This window comes from Coenobita brevimanus, chromosome 60 (genome assembly GCF_032717465.1).
Source record: "Coenobita brevimanus isolate Jiangsu-jjx chromosome 60, ASM3271746v2, whole genome shotgun sequence".
Taxonomy (NCBI): Eukaryota; Metazoa; Arthropoda; class Malacostraca; order Decapoda; family Coenobitidae; genus Coenobita; species Coenobita brevimanus.
This window is the reverse complement of record NC_137013.1, coordinates 2,320,309-2,336,588: the sequence shown is the minus strand read 5'-3', so window position 1 is coordinate 2,336,588 and position 16,280 is coordinate 2,320,309. Positions and strand designations below refer to the sequence as shown.

Sequence of the window (16,280 nt, the reverse complement as noted above, 5' to 3'; positions counted from 1 at the left end):
AGCCACTAATTTCAGATGTTATAAATTTGTCAATGTTTTTTCATTTAATTTTCCATAAAATATTTCGTCACTTATATTTCCATACATTTTGCACTAAATTGAAGAAAAAGGCCTACAGAAGTTGTGTAAAAGCGATTGTTTCAATAAAGTTGTTGTAAGTATTTTTGACGATTTTTTAAAGATTGGGGTCTGACAGACCCCACATTACCTAAGTAAGGATTAAATTATAGGTTTACCTGAGAAGGGTTAAGCCCATCCAGACCTGCTCCTGTTCATATCCATGCAAGCTGATTTACTGGTTCTCACATCTCCACGCACCCCATTCTTTATCAGTACCTGAACACCAATTTTTGGTTCATCCCCAAGGTAAATTAATACTTTGCATTGTAATGGCAGGGTGTGGTGTGTGGCATTGGCAGTGGCAGTGGTGGGAGGGAAGGTGGTAGTGGAAGTGTAGCACTTTCGGCCAATGAAGCATTGGTGGAGCTGGGGGTACAGACGGCACTCTCACTGCTCTTCTCAATACTCAGGCTTGGCTGGGATAATAACAGTGAGTATTCCATTACTTTGCTGTTTTGTTTCACCTCTCCTTTCCTGTGATGTGTTTCACTGTAGCAGATTTGTCTAGGCCTTGTGAAATTTCCTAACCCATTTCACCAGTTAATGGCTGTTTGTAGTCACATTGGTGGATCATTGCTGCTGGTAACCAAGGAGACTCATTCCTACTTCATAACTAAGGCTCATTTTTTATTTTAATGTAGCCATGACATAGTATTCAACTTTTTGGAGTGGCTCATTTCCATCAGATAAAAACAGTCAAAATTGTATTCTTGCTACCTCCAAACAATTATGCTAACTTAGGAGAAACTAGTTGTAATTATGGGCATAGAAACAGTTTTCATCAGCCTCTTCACAGTCTGATTTCTCACCCTAAGTTGACTAAAATTGTGTGAAGATTACAAGAATAAAATAAAAAATCCATCCATCCATCCATCATCCAATCCTATATTGCCCCATAAGGAGCATAGGAGTCTGGGACTAGACAAGCTGGTCCTGACATTTAAGATGAGAGTGACCAGCCTCACTCATCCCTGAGTGGCATTACGTGAGCAGTAAACCATTATCACCCCTTTGGATATAAACCTACACAGGCTCAGTCCAATTGGAGCACCTTAATTATCCACTAAACCACTAGGCACCATAACTTGGTTATGTGGTTACCACCCAGAGTAGTAAATGGTTTCTAGGTGTATAGGAAACAATTTGGTATTTTGTCAAATTGAGGGAGTTAAATAATAGCATTGTGGATCAACAGAAACCATCGTAGTGTATTTCTCATAACTCTTCCCATCATAACCACATCAACACCTCAGTGCTCCTTCACTTTATTGTTAGTCTTTCTCTCAAAACGGATATTTTTTCAGACCCATGAAAATGATGGGAATTAATTAAAGTGCAAATTGTGAGGTAACATACAATTTTTAATAATGAGGTTCTGCTTGGGCTCCATTTGTGGCACAGCAGACATCCAGCAGGTATTCATTTCAGTCCAAACATCGCTAAGCATCTCTTTGCCCTTTTATTCTGTGTCTGGATTAAGTTATTTATTGCTTTTAGTCATTTTCATTTTTGAAGGCTCCAACATGCTTTCATGCTTTGGCTTTGGTCACCCAGTGGGGGCTCTCCATGCTGCTTGATCTCTGGCAGTTTCCCTGTTTAGTCCCATAACCCTGAGGTCACACTCAGTGACCTCGTCCCAGGTCTTTTTCAGTCTACCTCTCACTACCCTACCCCCAGCATTAGCACTTCTTATTTTCATACCCATGGGGGTAGGGGGGTTTTCAAGAATACTCCCCCAGTATCCCTGCTTGTCGTACGAGGCGACTAAAAGGGTTGGCGGAGGGTAAGTGCCCCTCCCCAGAAAATAGCTAACTAAAAAGACAAACAAGAAGCCTCGGACCAAGACTGACCCAAAGATGACGACCAAGGACCGGACAATGGACGTGGTACGGATTGCAACATGGAATGTGAGGGGTGCGAATGATGAGGTTAAAGAGAGAGAGATTGTCCAGGTGCTTGAGGGTGTGAAAGTGGATGTATGTGGAGTAACTGAAACTAAATGGTGAGGAGAGAATGTGAGAAAATGGGAGTATGGATGGGGTATATGTGCAGGAGTAGGTGAGAATGAGAGGGCAAAAGAAGGAGTGTGTATTGTTGTGAGTAAAAGATGGAAGAAGAACTTAGAGAGTATGGATCAGTTGGGTCAAGGATTGTGTGTGTAAGATTGAAAGTTCGGATACAAATGTGGGTGATTGTGTGCGTGTAAGCGCCAACGCATGATCGTGCAAGCAGAGTGAGAGAAGAGTTCTGGACAAATGTGGAAGTGTGCATGGAAAAGTTTGGAAGGAATGAGAGAGTGTTTTTGATCAGTGATATGAAAGGTAAAGTTGGGAATATGAAGGTGGATGGAATAGTTGGTGAGTGGGGTGTGCTTGCTGAGATAGATGAGAATGGCAGTGCGTTAGTGGACATTTGTGCCGAGAGGGGGTTGGTGTTAGCCAATACCCTCTTCAGGCACAAAAAGATCCACAGATATACATAGCGAGTGATGAGAAGGGTGGGTGGTGAACTGAATGAAAGGAAGGCAATGATTGATTATGTGTGTGTGGATGAAAGGATGCAAAGATGTGTAATGGATGCAAGAGCTTATAGAGGTTGGGAGAGTGGACTTTCTGACCACTACTTGGTGGTGGCCAGAATCAAGATCCAAGTAAGATGGAGGAATAGAAGAAAGGAAAGACGAGAGGAAGGAGTAGTTGCAAGGAGAGTGAAAAGGTTACAAGAGGATGAGAAAAAGGCAGAATATAAGAGAGAAGTGGAGGAACTATTGGGTAAATATGAATTGGAGCAGATGGGGGACGTGGAATGTATGTACAGGATATTCACAGAAGAAATATGTGCAGCTTGTGATGTGGTGTGTGGGGTGAAGAGAAGACGGAGGGGGGTGCAAGGAACATCGTGGTGGAATGAAGAGGTGAGACAGGCTGTGGCACAAAAGAAGAAAGCATACAGTGAATGGATGAGAAATAGGGGCGTGGAAGTGGTTGAGAGGTGGAAGAGAGTGTTATATGTAGATAGGAAGAGAGAGGTGAAAAGATTAGTAAGAAGAGAGCGGATGAGGAATTTGGAAGGAATTTGAGTGTAAAGTGGAGGGACTGTAAGAAAATATTCTGGAAGGAGATGAAGAGAGTATGACAGGGTGGAAGTGAAGTTAGCAGGGGAGTGAAAGATAAAAATGGTAGATAACTAGTGGAGAAGGGAGAAAAAGTGAGCAGATGGAGAGAACACTTTAAGGAATTGTTAAACATAGAGTATGGAAGTAGTGCAAGTATAACTGGATGGGGAATGGCTGGGAGAAGAAGGGAGGTGAGAAGACAGGAAGAAATCAGTAGGATAGAAGTTGTGGAAGCAATGAAGGAAGTCATATTCGGGAAAGCCCCAGGAATTGATGGAGTGTGTGGTGAAATGCAGAAGCATGGGGGAGAGATAGCAGTAGAATGGATGTGGAAGATGTGCAGGTTGGCCTGGGAGGAAGGTAGAGTTCCAGAGGATTGGAAGTCAGGTATAATTATTCCCTTGTACAAAGGAAAAGGGGAAAACGAAGTGTGTGGTAATCATAGGGGCATTTTTCTTCTTAGTGTAATAGGAAAAGTGTATGGTAGGATACTTATTGACAGAGTTAGAGAAAGAACAGAGGAATTAATTGGAGAAGAACAGGGAGGCTTTAGGAAGGGAAGAGGTTGTGTAGATCAGATATTCATTCTTAGATCTTTAGTGGAAAAGTTTCTAGAGAAGGGAAAGAAATTGTGTGCGGCTTTCATGGATTTGGAGAAAGCATATGACAGGGTGGATAGACAAGGATTGTGGAAAGTATTAAGAATATATGGAGTAGATGGGAAGTTGTTGAATGCTGCAAGAGTATATATGATGGTGTTAAGGCAGCAGTGCGTGTGGATGGTGAACTGAGTGAATTTTTCTCTTTGAAGGTTGGGTTGAAACAGGGATGTGTCATGTCTCCATGGTTGTTCAATCTGTACATGGATGGGGTAATAAAAGAGTTACAAGGTAGAGCAGTGGATGTTGGAGTGGCCCTAGTGAGTGAGGGTAGTGTTTGGAAACTCCCTGTACTGTTGTTTGCAGATGAGCTGCAAGGCTTGGTGGATGAGTTTGGGAGAGTGTGTAAGAAATGGAATCTAAGGGTGAATGTAGGGAAGAATAAAGTGATGGTCTTTGAGAGAGGTGAAGTCAGTGAATGTACAATGAGGTTGGATGGTGAGGAAATGGAAAATGTGAGTACGTTTAAGTACTTGGGTAGTGTGATGAGTAAGGATGGAGGTTTGGAGGGTGAAGTGCTTGAAAGGGTACAGCAGGGAAGAAAGGTTGCTGGTTCCTTGAAAGCAGTGATAAGAATCAGGGAAGTGAAAAAGTTACTACATGACAGTATTGTGATACCAACTCTAACGTATGGAAGTGAAGCTTGGACGTTGTTGGAAGGACACAAGTCAAGAGTGAGAGCAGTGGAAATGAGTTATTTAAGAGGAGCCTGTGGAGTCACATGGAGAGACAGACTGACAAATGAGGATATAAAGGAGCATTGTGGTGTGGATGTGGATGTGATAGGAAGCATTAGGAGGAACGCACTGAGGTGGTTTGGCCATGTGGAGAGGATGGAAGGATAGAGACTGACGAGGAGAGTGTATGTGAGTGAGATGGAGGTTGGGAGAGGGAGGGGGAGGCTGAGGATGAAATGGAGGGATGGAGTGGAGAGGTATATGAGAGAGGGGGGTGTGAGTTGGGAACAGGGCAGTGAAATGGCGGGGGACAGGGCGACATGGAGGCGATTTGTTTTTGGCCACCCCGTACGGGATTGAGGTGTCTGGCAATAGGTAGAATAGATAGATAGACTGTCTGCACCCAATTATCATCCCCCATCATCTCCACATGCCCAAACCATCTCAATCTTCCTTTCCTCATCATGACACCAGTACACTCCAGTACCATCCTACTTCTCAACTCTTCCATCAGAAACCTAGTCTCCCCAGGCCTTGCGCTCAAGGACTCACTGCATATCCATCTAATCATTGCCATTTCTGTATGTTTGAGCCTGCTAATATCCTCTTCCTTTACTGCCCAGTCTTACTGCCATACAGCATTACACTGGTAACATATGCCACATACAAAGATCCCTTAGCATGGAGGGAAAGCCCTCTTACTGTCAGGAGAGGCAACAGCTGCCTGAACTTTTGCCAATCACTCCTCACTCTCACCACAGAGCTGGCTTCAGCCCCACCTCCAGCACATAACATGTCTCCCAGATTATAAAATTCTTTCACGCACTGAAGAGACTTACCAGCAAGTTCAGTCCTTTCACACCTGGCAGTATCCACATGTTCCCCCATTAGACACACTGCATACATGAAATCAGCATCTTCTCACAGTTTGCCTCTAATACCACTACATCTCTTATGCACCTGCTTATCACAAATTCTGCACAAGATGGAATTGCTTCCCATGCCCTTGTGACAAATTGCACATGGCCACTCCCCCTCGTCTTTGACAGTACCACCCCCTGCCCTAGATACCATGAATTTTGTTTTATCTGCATTTACTCTTAAGCCCTTGTGCCCCATACTGTCTCTCCACTTGCAGATCTTTCCTCTGCCTCCCATTCATTCTCTGCAACCATTACCAAATCATCATCATACAACATCTGCCACGGGCGCCCATTTCTGAAGTCACATGAGAGGGCTTCAAGAGCCATGGTAAACAACAAGGGGCTGAAGACTGACTTCTTATGCACACCAACATTGATGGAAAACTCATTAGTTAAATCTCCATTCACCCTTACCTGGGTATGAGCACCCATGTACATGGCCATAATAACCCTAACCATCCACTCCTCAATCCCAAGCTTTCTCATTGCCCACCTCACCATCCCTCTAGGGACTCTCTCAAAGGCCTTCTCCAAATCAACAGAAACAAAGTACAGTCCCCTTTTATTTCCTGTATATATATTTTCCTGACGCTGTCGAACAATGAATATGGAATCAGTGGTCCCTTTGCCTGACATAAACCCAAACTGCACCTCATCAGTATTCACTCTTTCTCAAATCATACCTTCTAGAACTCTCTCCATTACCTTCATTATCTGGTCTAATAGCTTTATGCCTCTACAGTTTCCTTTTTCCAGGGCATCATCCTTCCCCTTGTACACATTTACAGTTATACTTCAGCCAGTCATCTGGGACAACACAGTCATATATCTATCTATCTATCTATCTATCTATTGCCAGACGCCTCAATCCCGTTCAGGGTGGCCACAAACAAATTGCCTCCATGTTGCCCTGTCCCCCTCCATTTCACTGCCCCGCTCCCAACTCACACCCACATCTCTCATATACCTCTCCATCCTATCCCTCCATCTTTTCCTCAGCCTCCCCCTCCTTCTTCCCCCTTCCACCTCACTCACATACACTCTCCTCGTCAGTCTTTCACCCTCCATCCTCTCCACATGGCCAAACCACCTCAGTGTATTCCTCCTAACGCTTCCTATCACATCCACATCCACACCATAACGCTCCTTTATATCCTCATTTGTCAGCCTGTCTCTCCATGTGACTCCACAGGCTCCTCTTAAATAACTCATTTCCACTGCTCTCACTCTTGACTTGTGTCCTTCCAGCAACGTCCAAGCTTCACTTCCATACGTTAGAGTTGGTATCACAATACTGTCATGTAGTAACTTTTTCACTTCCCTGATTCTTATCACTGCTTTCAAGGAACCAGCAACCTTTCTTCCCTGCTGTACCCTTTCAAGCACTTCACCCTCCAAACCTCCATCCTTACCCATCACACTACCCAAGTACTTAAACGTACTCACATTTTCCATTTCTTCACCATCCAACCACGCTGTACATTCACTGACTTCACCTCTCTCAAAGACCATCACTTTACTCTTCCCTACATTCACCTTTAGATTCCGTTTCTTACACACTCTCCCAAACTCATCCACCAAGCCTTGCAGCTCTTCTTCATCTTAACAACACAGTATCATCTGCAAACAACAGTACAGGGAGTTTCCAAACACTACCCTCTCTCACCAGGGCCACTCCAGCATCCACTACCCTACCTTGTACCTCTTTTATTACCCCATCCATGTACAGATTGAACAACCATGGAGACATGACACACCCCTGTTTCAACCCAACCTTCAAAGAGAAAAATTCACTCAGTTCACCATCCACACGCACTGCAGCTCTCGCACCATCATACATACTCTTCACAGCATTCAACAACTTCCCATCTACTCCATATATTCTCAATACTTTCCACAATCCTTGTCTATCCACCCTGTCATATGCTTTCTCCAAATCCATGAAAGTCGCATACAACTTCTTTCCCTTCTCTAGAAACTTTTCCACTAAAGATCTAAGAATGAATCTGATCTACACAACCTCTTCCCTTCCTAAAGCCTCCCTGTTCTTCTCCAACTAATTCCTCTGTTCTTTCTCTAACTTTGTCAATAAGTATCCTACCATACAATTTTCCTATTATACTAAGAAGACAAATGCCCCTATGATTACCACACACTTCTTTTTTCCCCTTTTCCTTTGTACAAGGGAATAATTATACCTGACTTCCAATCCTCTGGGACTCTACCTTCCTCCCAGGCCAATCTGCACATTTTCCACATCCATTCTACTACTATCTCTCCCCCATGCTTCAGCATTTCACCACACACTCCATCAATTCCTGGGGCTTTCCCCAATTTATCTTTCTTCATTGCTTCCACAACTTCTATCCTACTGATTTCTTCCTGTCTTCTCACCTCCCTCCTTTTCCCAGCCATTCCCCATCCGGTTATACTCGCATTACTTCCATCCTCTATGTTCAACAATTCCTTAAAGTGTTCTCTCCATCTCCTCACACTTTTTCCCTTCTCCACTAGTAATCTACCATTTTTATCTTTCACTCCCTTGCTAACTTCACTTCCACCCTGTCTTACTCTTTTCACCTCTTTCCACCTCTTTCCAGAACATTTTCTTACAGTCCCTCCACTTTACACTCAAATTCCTTCCAGATTCCTCATCCGCTCTCTTCTTACTCTCTCTTACTATCCTTTTCACCTCTCTCTTTCTTTCTACATATAACTCTCTCTTCCGCTTCTCAACTTCTTCCACGCCCCTATTTCTCATCCATTCATTGTATGCTTTCTTCTTTTGTGCCACAGCCTGTCTCACCTCTTCATTCCGCCATGCTGTTCCTTGCACACCCCTCTGTCTTCTCTTCAGCCCACACACCACATCACAAGCTGCACATATTTCTTCTGTGAATATCCTGCACACACCTTCCAGGTCCCCCATCTGCTCCAATTCATGTTTGCCCAATCGTTCCTCCACTTCTCTCTTATGCTCTGCCTTTTTCTCATCGTCTTTTAACAGTCATATATAATTGTGTTTATCAGGTCAGTGACTAACCTCATTCCTATATCCCCTGAGGCTTTCAACATATCAGGAGTCAGCCCAGACACACCTGCTGCCTACCCCACCTGCATCCTGCCTATTGTCCTGCTCACAATAGCAGCATCAATCAAAGGCCATGGGCCAAACACTGGATCTGCTGGCTCCAAACCTTCCCTGTCTTAGTCAAACTCCTTATTCAACAACCGGCTGTAATGCTGTCTCCATGTGTCTTTAATATCCCCACTAGTCACCACTACCTTTCCTTCATCATTCTTCACACAGTGCTCACCTATGATATTGCTTTTCTCCTTCTTCATCTGATATGCCATCTTAAATATCATGTTCTTCCTTTCCACATGATTTAGGTTATCAGGTAAAAGTCTCTGTGACTCATATTTTGCCCTGTAAACCTCTTTTCTAGCCCTACTCTTAACAGCCAGGTATTCCTCCTCGTTACCACCCTTCTTCCATTCCCAGAAAATCCTTCTTTCCTCCTTGACTGCAGTTCTACACCCTCATCCCACCACCAAGTTACGTTATGTCTTTGTGGGCCTCTTGTCCATCCACATACTGAATCAGAAACTCTCAAGAGGTTGCTCTTGAGGGCTCTGTACTGTTCATGAACACTGTTATCAACATCTCCTTGTTCAGCCATCATTCTCCGCATCTCGCTATAGCAGGCATCCCTTACTGCTTGGTTTTTCAGCTTCCATATTTTCCTCCTGGGTGCAAAGGTCCTCTTTTTCTTCACCCATTCCATAAGCACCATGTCACATATCAATAATATGTGCTGTTGCTTTCACTCCTCACTCCCCATAACTTTAACATCCCTCACTAACCTCCTACCAGCCATTTTGACCAGGAAATAGTCTATCTGGCTGCTGTTTCCCACAGACTCATACGCAGTCAACCTATTCTTTCTTTTCTTAAAATGTGTGTTGCACACAATCATGTTTATTGCCTCCCCAAACTTGAGTATCCTTTCCCCCTCCTCATTTCTTGTACCATATTCACATCCCTCATGTACTCCTTCATATCCTTGAGCTGCCTTACCTACATGACCATTTAACCCATTAACTGCTCTATACAGCATGGGCTGTTCTTAGTGCGACTGCTCAATACAGCCCTGGCTGCACCCGTGAATTTCAAATATAGTGCCATGGTGACCAAGGCCAGCCCATGCAAGCATGTTTGAGCCTTCAAAACCGAAACTGTAAAAGAAAACGAAAACCATACATTCCAATAGGGAATCAGACACTTCGATGTTCATCCATGGCTTTACCAAGGTAAATATTGAGCTAATATTTCGTTACCATATACTTTGGCATGTGTTCTCTCAATTCCTAAGACAAAATTTGGCCTTTGGGAAATTTCATTTTAACCTCTATGTCTGTGCACCACGGACACCTCCAAAAAACCGCCATGAGCAGTTAATGGGTTAAATCCCCGCCGAATACTACAATCTCATCATCCCCATGCCACTTACCACATGTATTAAGTCATCCCAAAATCTATCCTTCTCTACTTCATCTAAGCCTGCCTGTGGCACATATGCCGATATAAATGCAACCACTTTCCCACCAAACATAATTTTCACCACTATTATCCTCTCACTTAGTCTCATAACATTCATGACATATTCCACCAGTTTCTTCCTAACCAACACACCCACACCCCCATATCCATCTGTCCTACCCTGCCAAAACAACTTAATAGCAACAATCCCTCCCAGCAATATTTCTGGCTGATCCATCCTGTACCGGACTTCTTGTAGGCTACACATCTCACATCCACCCACCTCCGACTCATTACCTCAACCACTTTCCCTGCTCTACCCCTCAAACTTCCTACATTCCACAAAGCCACTCTGATCCCTCTGGGTGATTTGATGTCCTCAGACTTGTTTTGAATTACATTCTTTAGCTTGGTCATAATCAGTAAAATCAGAAGGGGAGAGACATGCTGTAGGCCCACCCACTGCAAAGTCCCAGGTCCAGTCAGTGGATCTGGGACCCCTAGCCCATCAGCCTTGACCAGTGGCTATGGTAGAGGCCTCAGGGCATCCTGCCAGGACAGCTACAGGGACACCCTCCAAACCGCCTTGGGACTGTAACTGCCCTGCCATTGTACACCCATTCATAAGGCAGCCTCCTGGGGTGCTACTCCCAGTTTCAGGCCCCTCTCTGTTGGGTGGAAGCAGCAGCAGCCTTGGAACCACAGTGCCCTGTGCCCTCTGGCACAGATTCAAGTACTGTCTCACCCCGGCCCCACAATCTATGATGGCAGAGCCCTTGTCACGCCTCCCCTCAAAAGGTCTGCTTCTGGCCGCATAGCCTTGCTGGCGTCAGCCTCTGTGATGTAGTGGGGTATGTTGTGTGATATGTAAAGTTCATGTGGTGTAGTGTATGAGATAGTTAGAGGAAGTGTTTGGAAAGTATGCTGGTCTACTCTCCTTGTTAGTATCACACTAAAAAGGTCAGCACACTGTTCACCTCGTCAAGTAATCATCATCATCATCCGGACCTCCTTTCCCAACCTAGGGCAGGGTGGGGAGTAGCAGCGTTCAAAGAGCCCAAGTTTCCCAGTCCAATGGGCCATGCTTCCATTCATTCATTGTCCAAGCCCCTGGAATCCTGGCTCTATCTGGTATCCCAGAAACATTCGCCACATTCTGTAGCATGACATAAATGTATCGGATAGAGTCAGTCCGGATGCAGTCACATTAAAAAGGGTTGCCATATCCCTGATCAAACACTTCTCACAACATTCATCCTGCCAGCTCGATGTTTTGTCAGTTCCCTAGCCTCACCTACTTCCATACCTCTCTTCCTCACACACTCATCCACCATATCCCTCCACCTTCTTGGCATACCTCTCCTCCTTCCTCCCTCAAGTTTGCTCATATATACCCTTTTCACCACTCAGTTGTTATCCATTCTCACCATATGACCATACCATCTCAGTACACTCAGAACAAATTGGATTTGAAAATGAGGACTGCCTGTAGCAGTAGTTGAGTAATGCCAGTATATCAAGCTGAACTGACTCAACAACCACAGGCAAACAAATGTGCCCTCAGGACTATCCCATGCAGTGAACTGATGTTTCCTCTTGGTGGACTGCAAGGCATGGGGAAGAGTGTGGGGGTTTGATTTCTGGATGGGCATCACATTGGTGTCTGTCTGTGTAGTTAAAAGGGGCACCATAGTCAGCTCCATATCACCCTGTTATTTGGTTATATGGTCACCTTGCATTTTAAGTGGTTTCCTGTAATCTTTCCTGTATTACAGGAAACTGTTAGGCTCATCACATAGTGTAGAGTAACCTAAGGAAGAGGTAGGTCAAGTGAGTGGATAATTGTTGCTACTACCTGCTGCCAGTACTGAGCATAACTGCATTTTACATTGATACACACCCCATATGTTAGTGAAAAAGAGGGATAAGGATGCTGCTACTGCTGGTGCTGCTGATGGTGATGATGATTATGATGATGATGATACACTAATGTTTAATACCTGCACAGGTGGAGGTCGTCTGTGTGCTGAGGTTCTGGGTACGGCTGTGAGTGTTGTTGGTTCACTGCCACCACTGAGTTTGGCAGTGGAGTCACAGCTGCCTCGTGTTGGCCTGGCATGCCTCACTCAGCTCACTGCTTTTCTTGCTGACACTGCCACCCCTGCATCACCTGCAGACCCCACAGGTAACATCCATAGATACAAATTAACTGATCTATTAACCTTAGCTCTGTTAGAGATCCTTCTTAAATTGAATTAAAATCATCGTGTGATAGCGAGAGTAAACCAGTAAAATATATAATTGAATTCAAGGGGTCATCCAGTATGCAAGATAAACAAGTCTTCATTGTAGTTAATTATAATGTGAAATCATTGACTGTTTACACTGCATTTCATTATTGTCAGAAGTCACTGACCTCACATGTCTTAGCTCAGAGCCTTCCCTGATGATACCACTCCACCTGCCTTGTCCACTGACCCCACTGGTAAAGTCTCAGAATGAAGTTAATAGGCCATTTGCTTTAAATATACCCCTTCAGTCCAGTGACATTTTGTAACAATGTTATTCATGCTATGTCCAGAAAAATGTGTTCAGTCATAGGAACAACTTTTTGTATTCAAGAGATTAATGTAGGCTGTATCCAACCCCTCCAGTTTAGAAAATTCCTCCTAAGCTGAGTAAGATCACCTAGGGAGGGCAAGTATAAAGTAATAAAATACTGTTCTGTCTGCATGTTATTAGAGTAAAGGGATTAAATTACAAAGTGGGATGCAGGCCAAAATTTTTTATGGTCATTTATGGACTTTTATCTATATATATATATATATATATATATATATATATATATATATATATATATATATATATATATATATATGTATGTATGTATCATCCAATCATCCTATCCTACCTTGCCCCATGAGGAGCGTAGGAGCCTGGGGCTAGGCATGTTGGTTCTGACATTTAAGATGAGAGTGACCGGCCTAACTCATTCCCAAGCGGCATTACATGAGTAATAACCCCAACCATCCCTTGGATATAAACCCTCACTGGCTCAATCCGATTGGAGCACCTTAATTACCCACTAAACCACCTGGCGCTATAATTTGGTTATAGGGTTACCACCCAGCGTAGTAAATAGTTTCCTGGTGTACAGGAAACCATTTGGCTTGTCACTTTGTGTAGAGTCACCCATAGGCAGAAGAAGAGGAAAGATTGAAGGAAAGAAAGACAAAAGAGGGAGTGTAAAGTCACCCGTAGGCAGAAGGACAAGGAAAGAATGAAGTAAAGAAAAACAGAAGAGGAAGGAAGGAAAGGAGGGTGGAGAGGAGAGGACAGACACCCGAGAGCAGCACTACATCGAGTGAGTGGATGGTATATACAGTATATATATATATATATAAATATATATATATATATATATATATATATATATATATATATATCCATTCATCATCCAATCCTATGAGGAGCGTAGGAGTCCGAGGCTAAGCAGTTGGTCCCGACATTTAAGATGAGAGTGACCAGCCTCACTCATCCCTGGGTGGCATTACATGAGCAATCAACCCCAACCATCCCTTGGATATAAACATTCACCGGCTCAAACCGATTGGAGCGCAGTAATTACTTACTAAACCACCAGGCACCATAATTTGGTTATATGGTTACCACCCAGCATAGTAAGTGGTTTCCTGGTGTACAGGAAACCATTTGGCTTGTCACTCAGTGTAGAGTCACCCACAGGCAGAAGGAAGAGGAAAGAATGAAGGAAAGAAAGACAAAAGAGGAAGTGTAAAGTTACCCATAGGCAGAAGGACAAAGAAAGAATGAAGTAAAGGAAGACAGAAAAGGATGGAAGGAAAGAAGGATGGAGGAGAGGAAAGGGCAGACACCCGACAGCAGCACTACATCGAGTGAGTGGATGGTGAGTGCCCCCACCTACCACAAATATATATATATATATATATATATATATATATACACAGTAATCCCTCCAATATCTGACGTAATAGAGCCATAGGCAGGTCCGGATAGTGGTCCTGTCCGGATATTGGGCCCCAGCTTATGGACTTGTACTTATGGACTCTAACTCAGAGAAACACCTATACAACTCCCTCTGGACATGCATTGCACCTATTTAAGACCCAAATCACACCAATAAGGGACATAAAAGACTGAAATAAATGCAAAAGAACCATAAAATGAGGTTTTAGAGGTGAGTTTATACAATATTAAACATTCTGGGTACTTACAAGTCCCTGGCTCCTGGACTGGTTTGAACTGCCAGTTTGCAGTCCACAGTTAATCCTCTGCACTCTAAAATCTAATTTCTTAACACTGCACAACACTGTAAATTCCTGTTTGTTCTAGTGGCGAGGTATTGCAGTTTATTCACTGTTTATTCACAAAAAATAAGCACCTGTGGCTTGCACTGCTATGAGCATCTGCTCTCGATCGGAGTTAGACTGTGACTGTTGATGATGGCGGGGTAACAGAGTTGCCAAGACTGTGACTGTTGATGATGGCGGGGTAACAGAGTTGCCAAGACTGTGACTGTTGATGATGGCGGGGTAACAGAGTTGCCAAGACTGTGACTGTTGATGATGGCGGGGTAACAGAGTTGCCAGATCGCAATGGCCACATTACCAATCTCCTCAACTTTCATTACCAAATGTAACTTTTCATTACCAAATTTGTAAAACTAGCATTTATTCTTCACTAATTATATAGTGTTTCGAGAGAGTCTATGGGGAAGATCATGAGACATTATGGAATACCAGAGGAGTTTGTGAGGGTCATTATGAACATGCATGAGGACACATTTTGTAAAGTGATGGTTGATGGTTGTCTGAGTGATTCGTTTGAAGTCAAGTCCGGAGTAATTCAAGGTGGTGTTCTATCGCCTTTACTATTTATATTGGTCATTGATTACATTATGAAACGTGTTGGAACAGAAACCGGTGCAGGTATACTTTGGGGAGAGAACAGGAAACTTTTGGATTTAGATTATGCAGATGATATAGTTTTGATTTGTGATGGGCCAGAAGAGATGCAGAGAGTGTTGGACTGTTTGGTGAGTGAAGGTCGCAAGGTGGGTTTGGTTATTAATTGTGGAAAAACTGAAATAATCAATATGAATATGGAAAATGCGCAGGAATGTGTAATTGGAGGTATGGTTGTAAAGCAAGTTGATAGGTTTAAATATTTAGGTACTTATTTAGCCAAGGATGGTTCTTTGAACTTTGAATTCGAGGAAAGGTTTAAGAAGGCTAATCAGGCAATGGGAATGCTTAAAAATATTTGGAATAATAACAATTTCTCTGTACATACAAAAATCAAACTTTATAAGGTAATGGTTAGGAGTATCTTAATTTATGGACATGAGTCTTGGTACAGCACAGTGACTATGGAAAATAAATTCTTGGTGTTTGAAAATAAAGCACTTAGAAGAATATTAGGAGTTAAGTGGTGGGAAAGGATACCAAATAGTAGAATTAGAGAAATAACGGGAGTGCAGCCGATCGATGAATATGTTAGATTCTCACGATGGAAGTGGCTAGGACATGTGTATAGGAGACAGGGAATAGTACGAGGTACACCAGGGTGGGTGGCACCTGGTAGGAGAGGTAGAGGAAGGCCAAAAGAGACGTGAGTGAGGACAATGAGACGGGAAGCTGGAGATGAGTGTTGGGGAGATCTTGAGGAGTTAGCACAAGATAGGATGTAGTGGTGTGAGTTCATCGAGGCCCTATGCATCCCCGAGGGTGCCACAGGAAATGATTGATTGATTGATTGAATTATATATACAAGTGGAAATACATGTAATCACTCTCCTTGTAATTAACACCATGTTGATTATTTTCACGCTATGTAGGGTAGCAGATTAATCAGAGAGAGAAAACAATCCACCATCTCCATCCTGTGTATACTCATACATGTGAAAAATCCATTTGGTAATGCATTATTCTGATTCATTACCAAATGAATTTTTCATTACCAAATTGGCCCACACTTGGTAATGAAAAATACCAAATGGCAACCTTGACAGGGGAGGGGGGAGGGAGGAGGAAGGAAGGGGTGAAGGGACCATGGTGTAACAGCTGTTCGGCGCCAGGCGGCAATTTCAAATTACGGGTGGGAAAAAAGTCAGTTTTTTTTCAAATATTTTGCAGTTTTTGGCCTATTTTGGGACTATTGAATCCCAGGACGATTATATCCGGTTAGTGGGGATGTTCGGATATT

General features: G+C 43.4%; 1 protein-coding gene across 1 annotated transcript in view; it reads left to right on the top strand.

Moving 5' to 3' along the window:
- The window catches only part of LOC145403091 (putative E3 ubiquitin-protein ligase HERC1), a 597,230-nt gene that overhangs the window by 26,842 nt on the left and 554,108 nt on the right, over nucleotides 1-16,280 (top strand). The window contains 2 exon segments of the mRNA XM_080274923.1: nucleotides 435-550; nucleotides 12,046-12,222. Of these exon segments, the coding sequence (XP_080131049.1) occupies nucleotides 435-550; nucleotides 12,046-12,222 (293 nt within the window).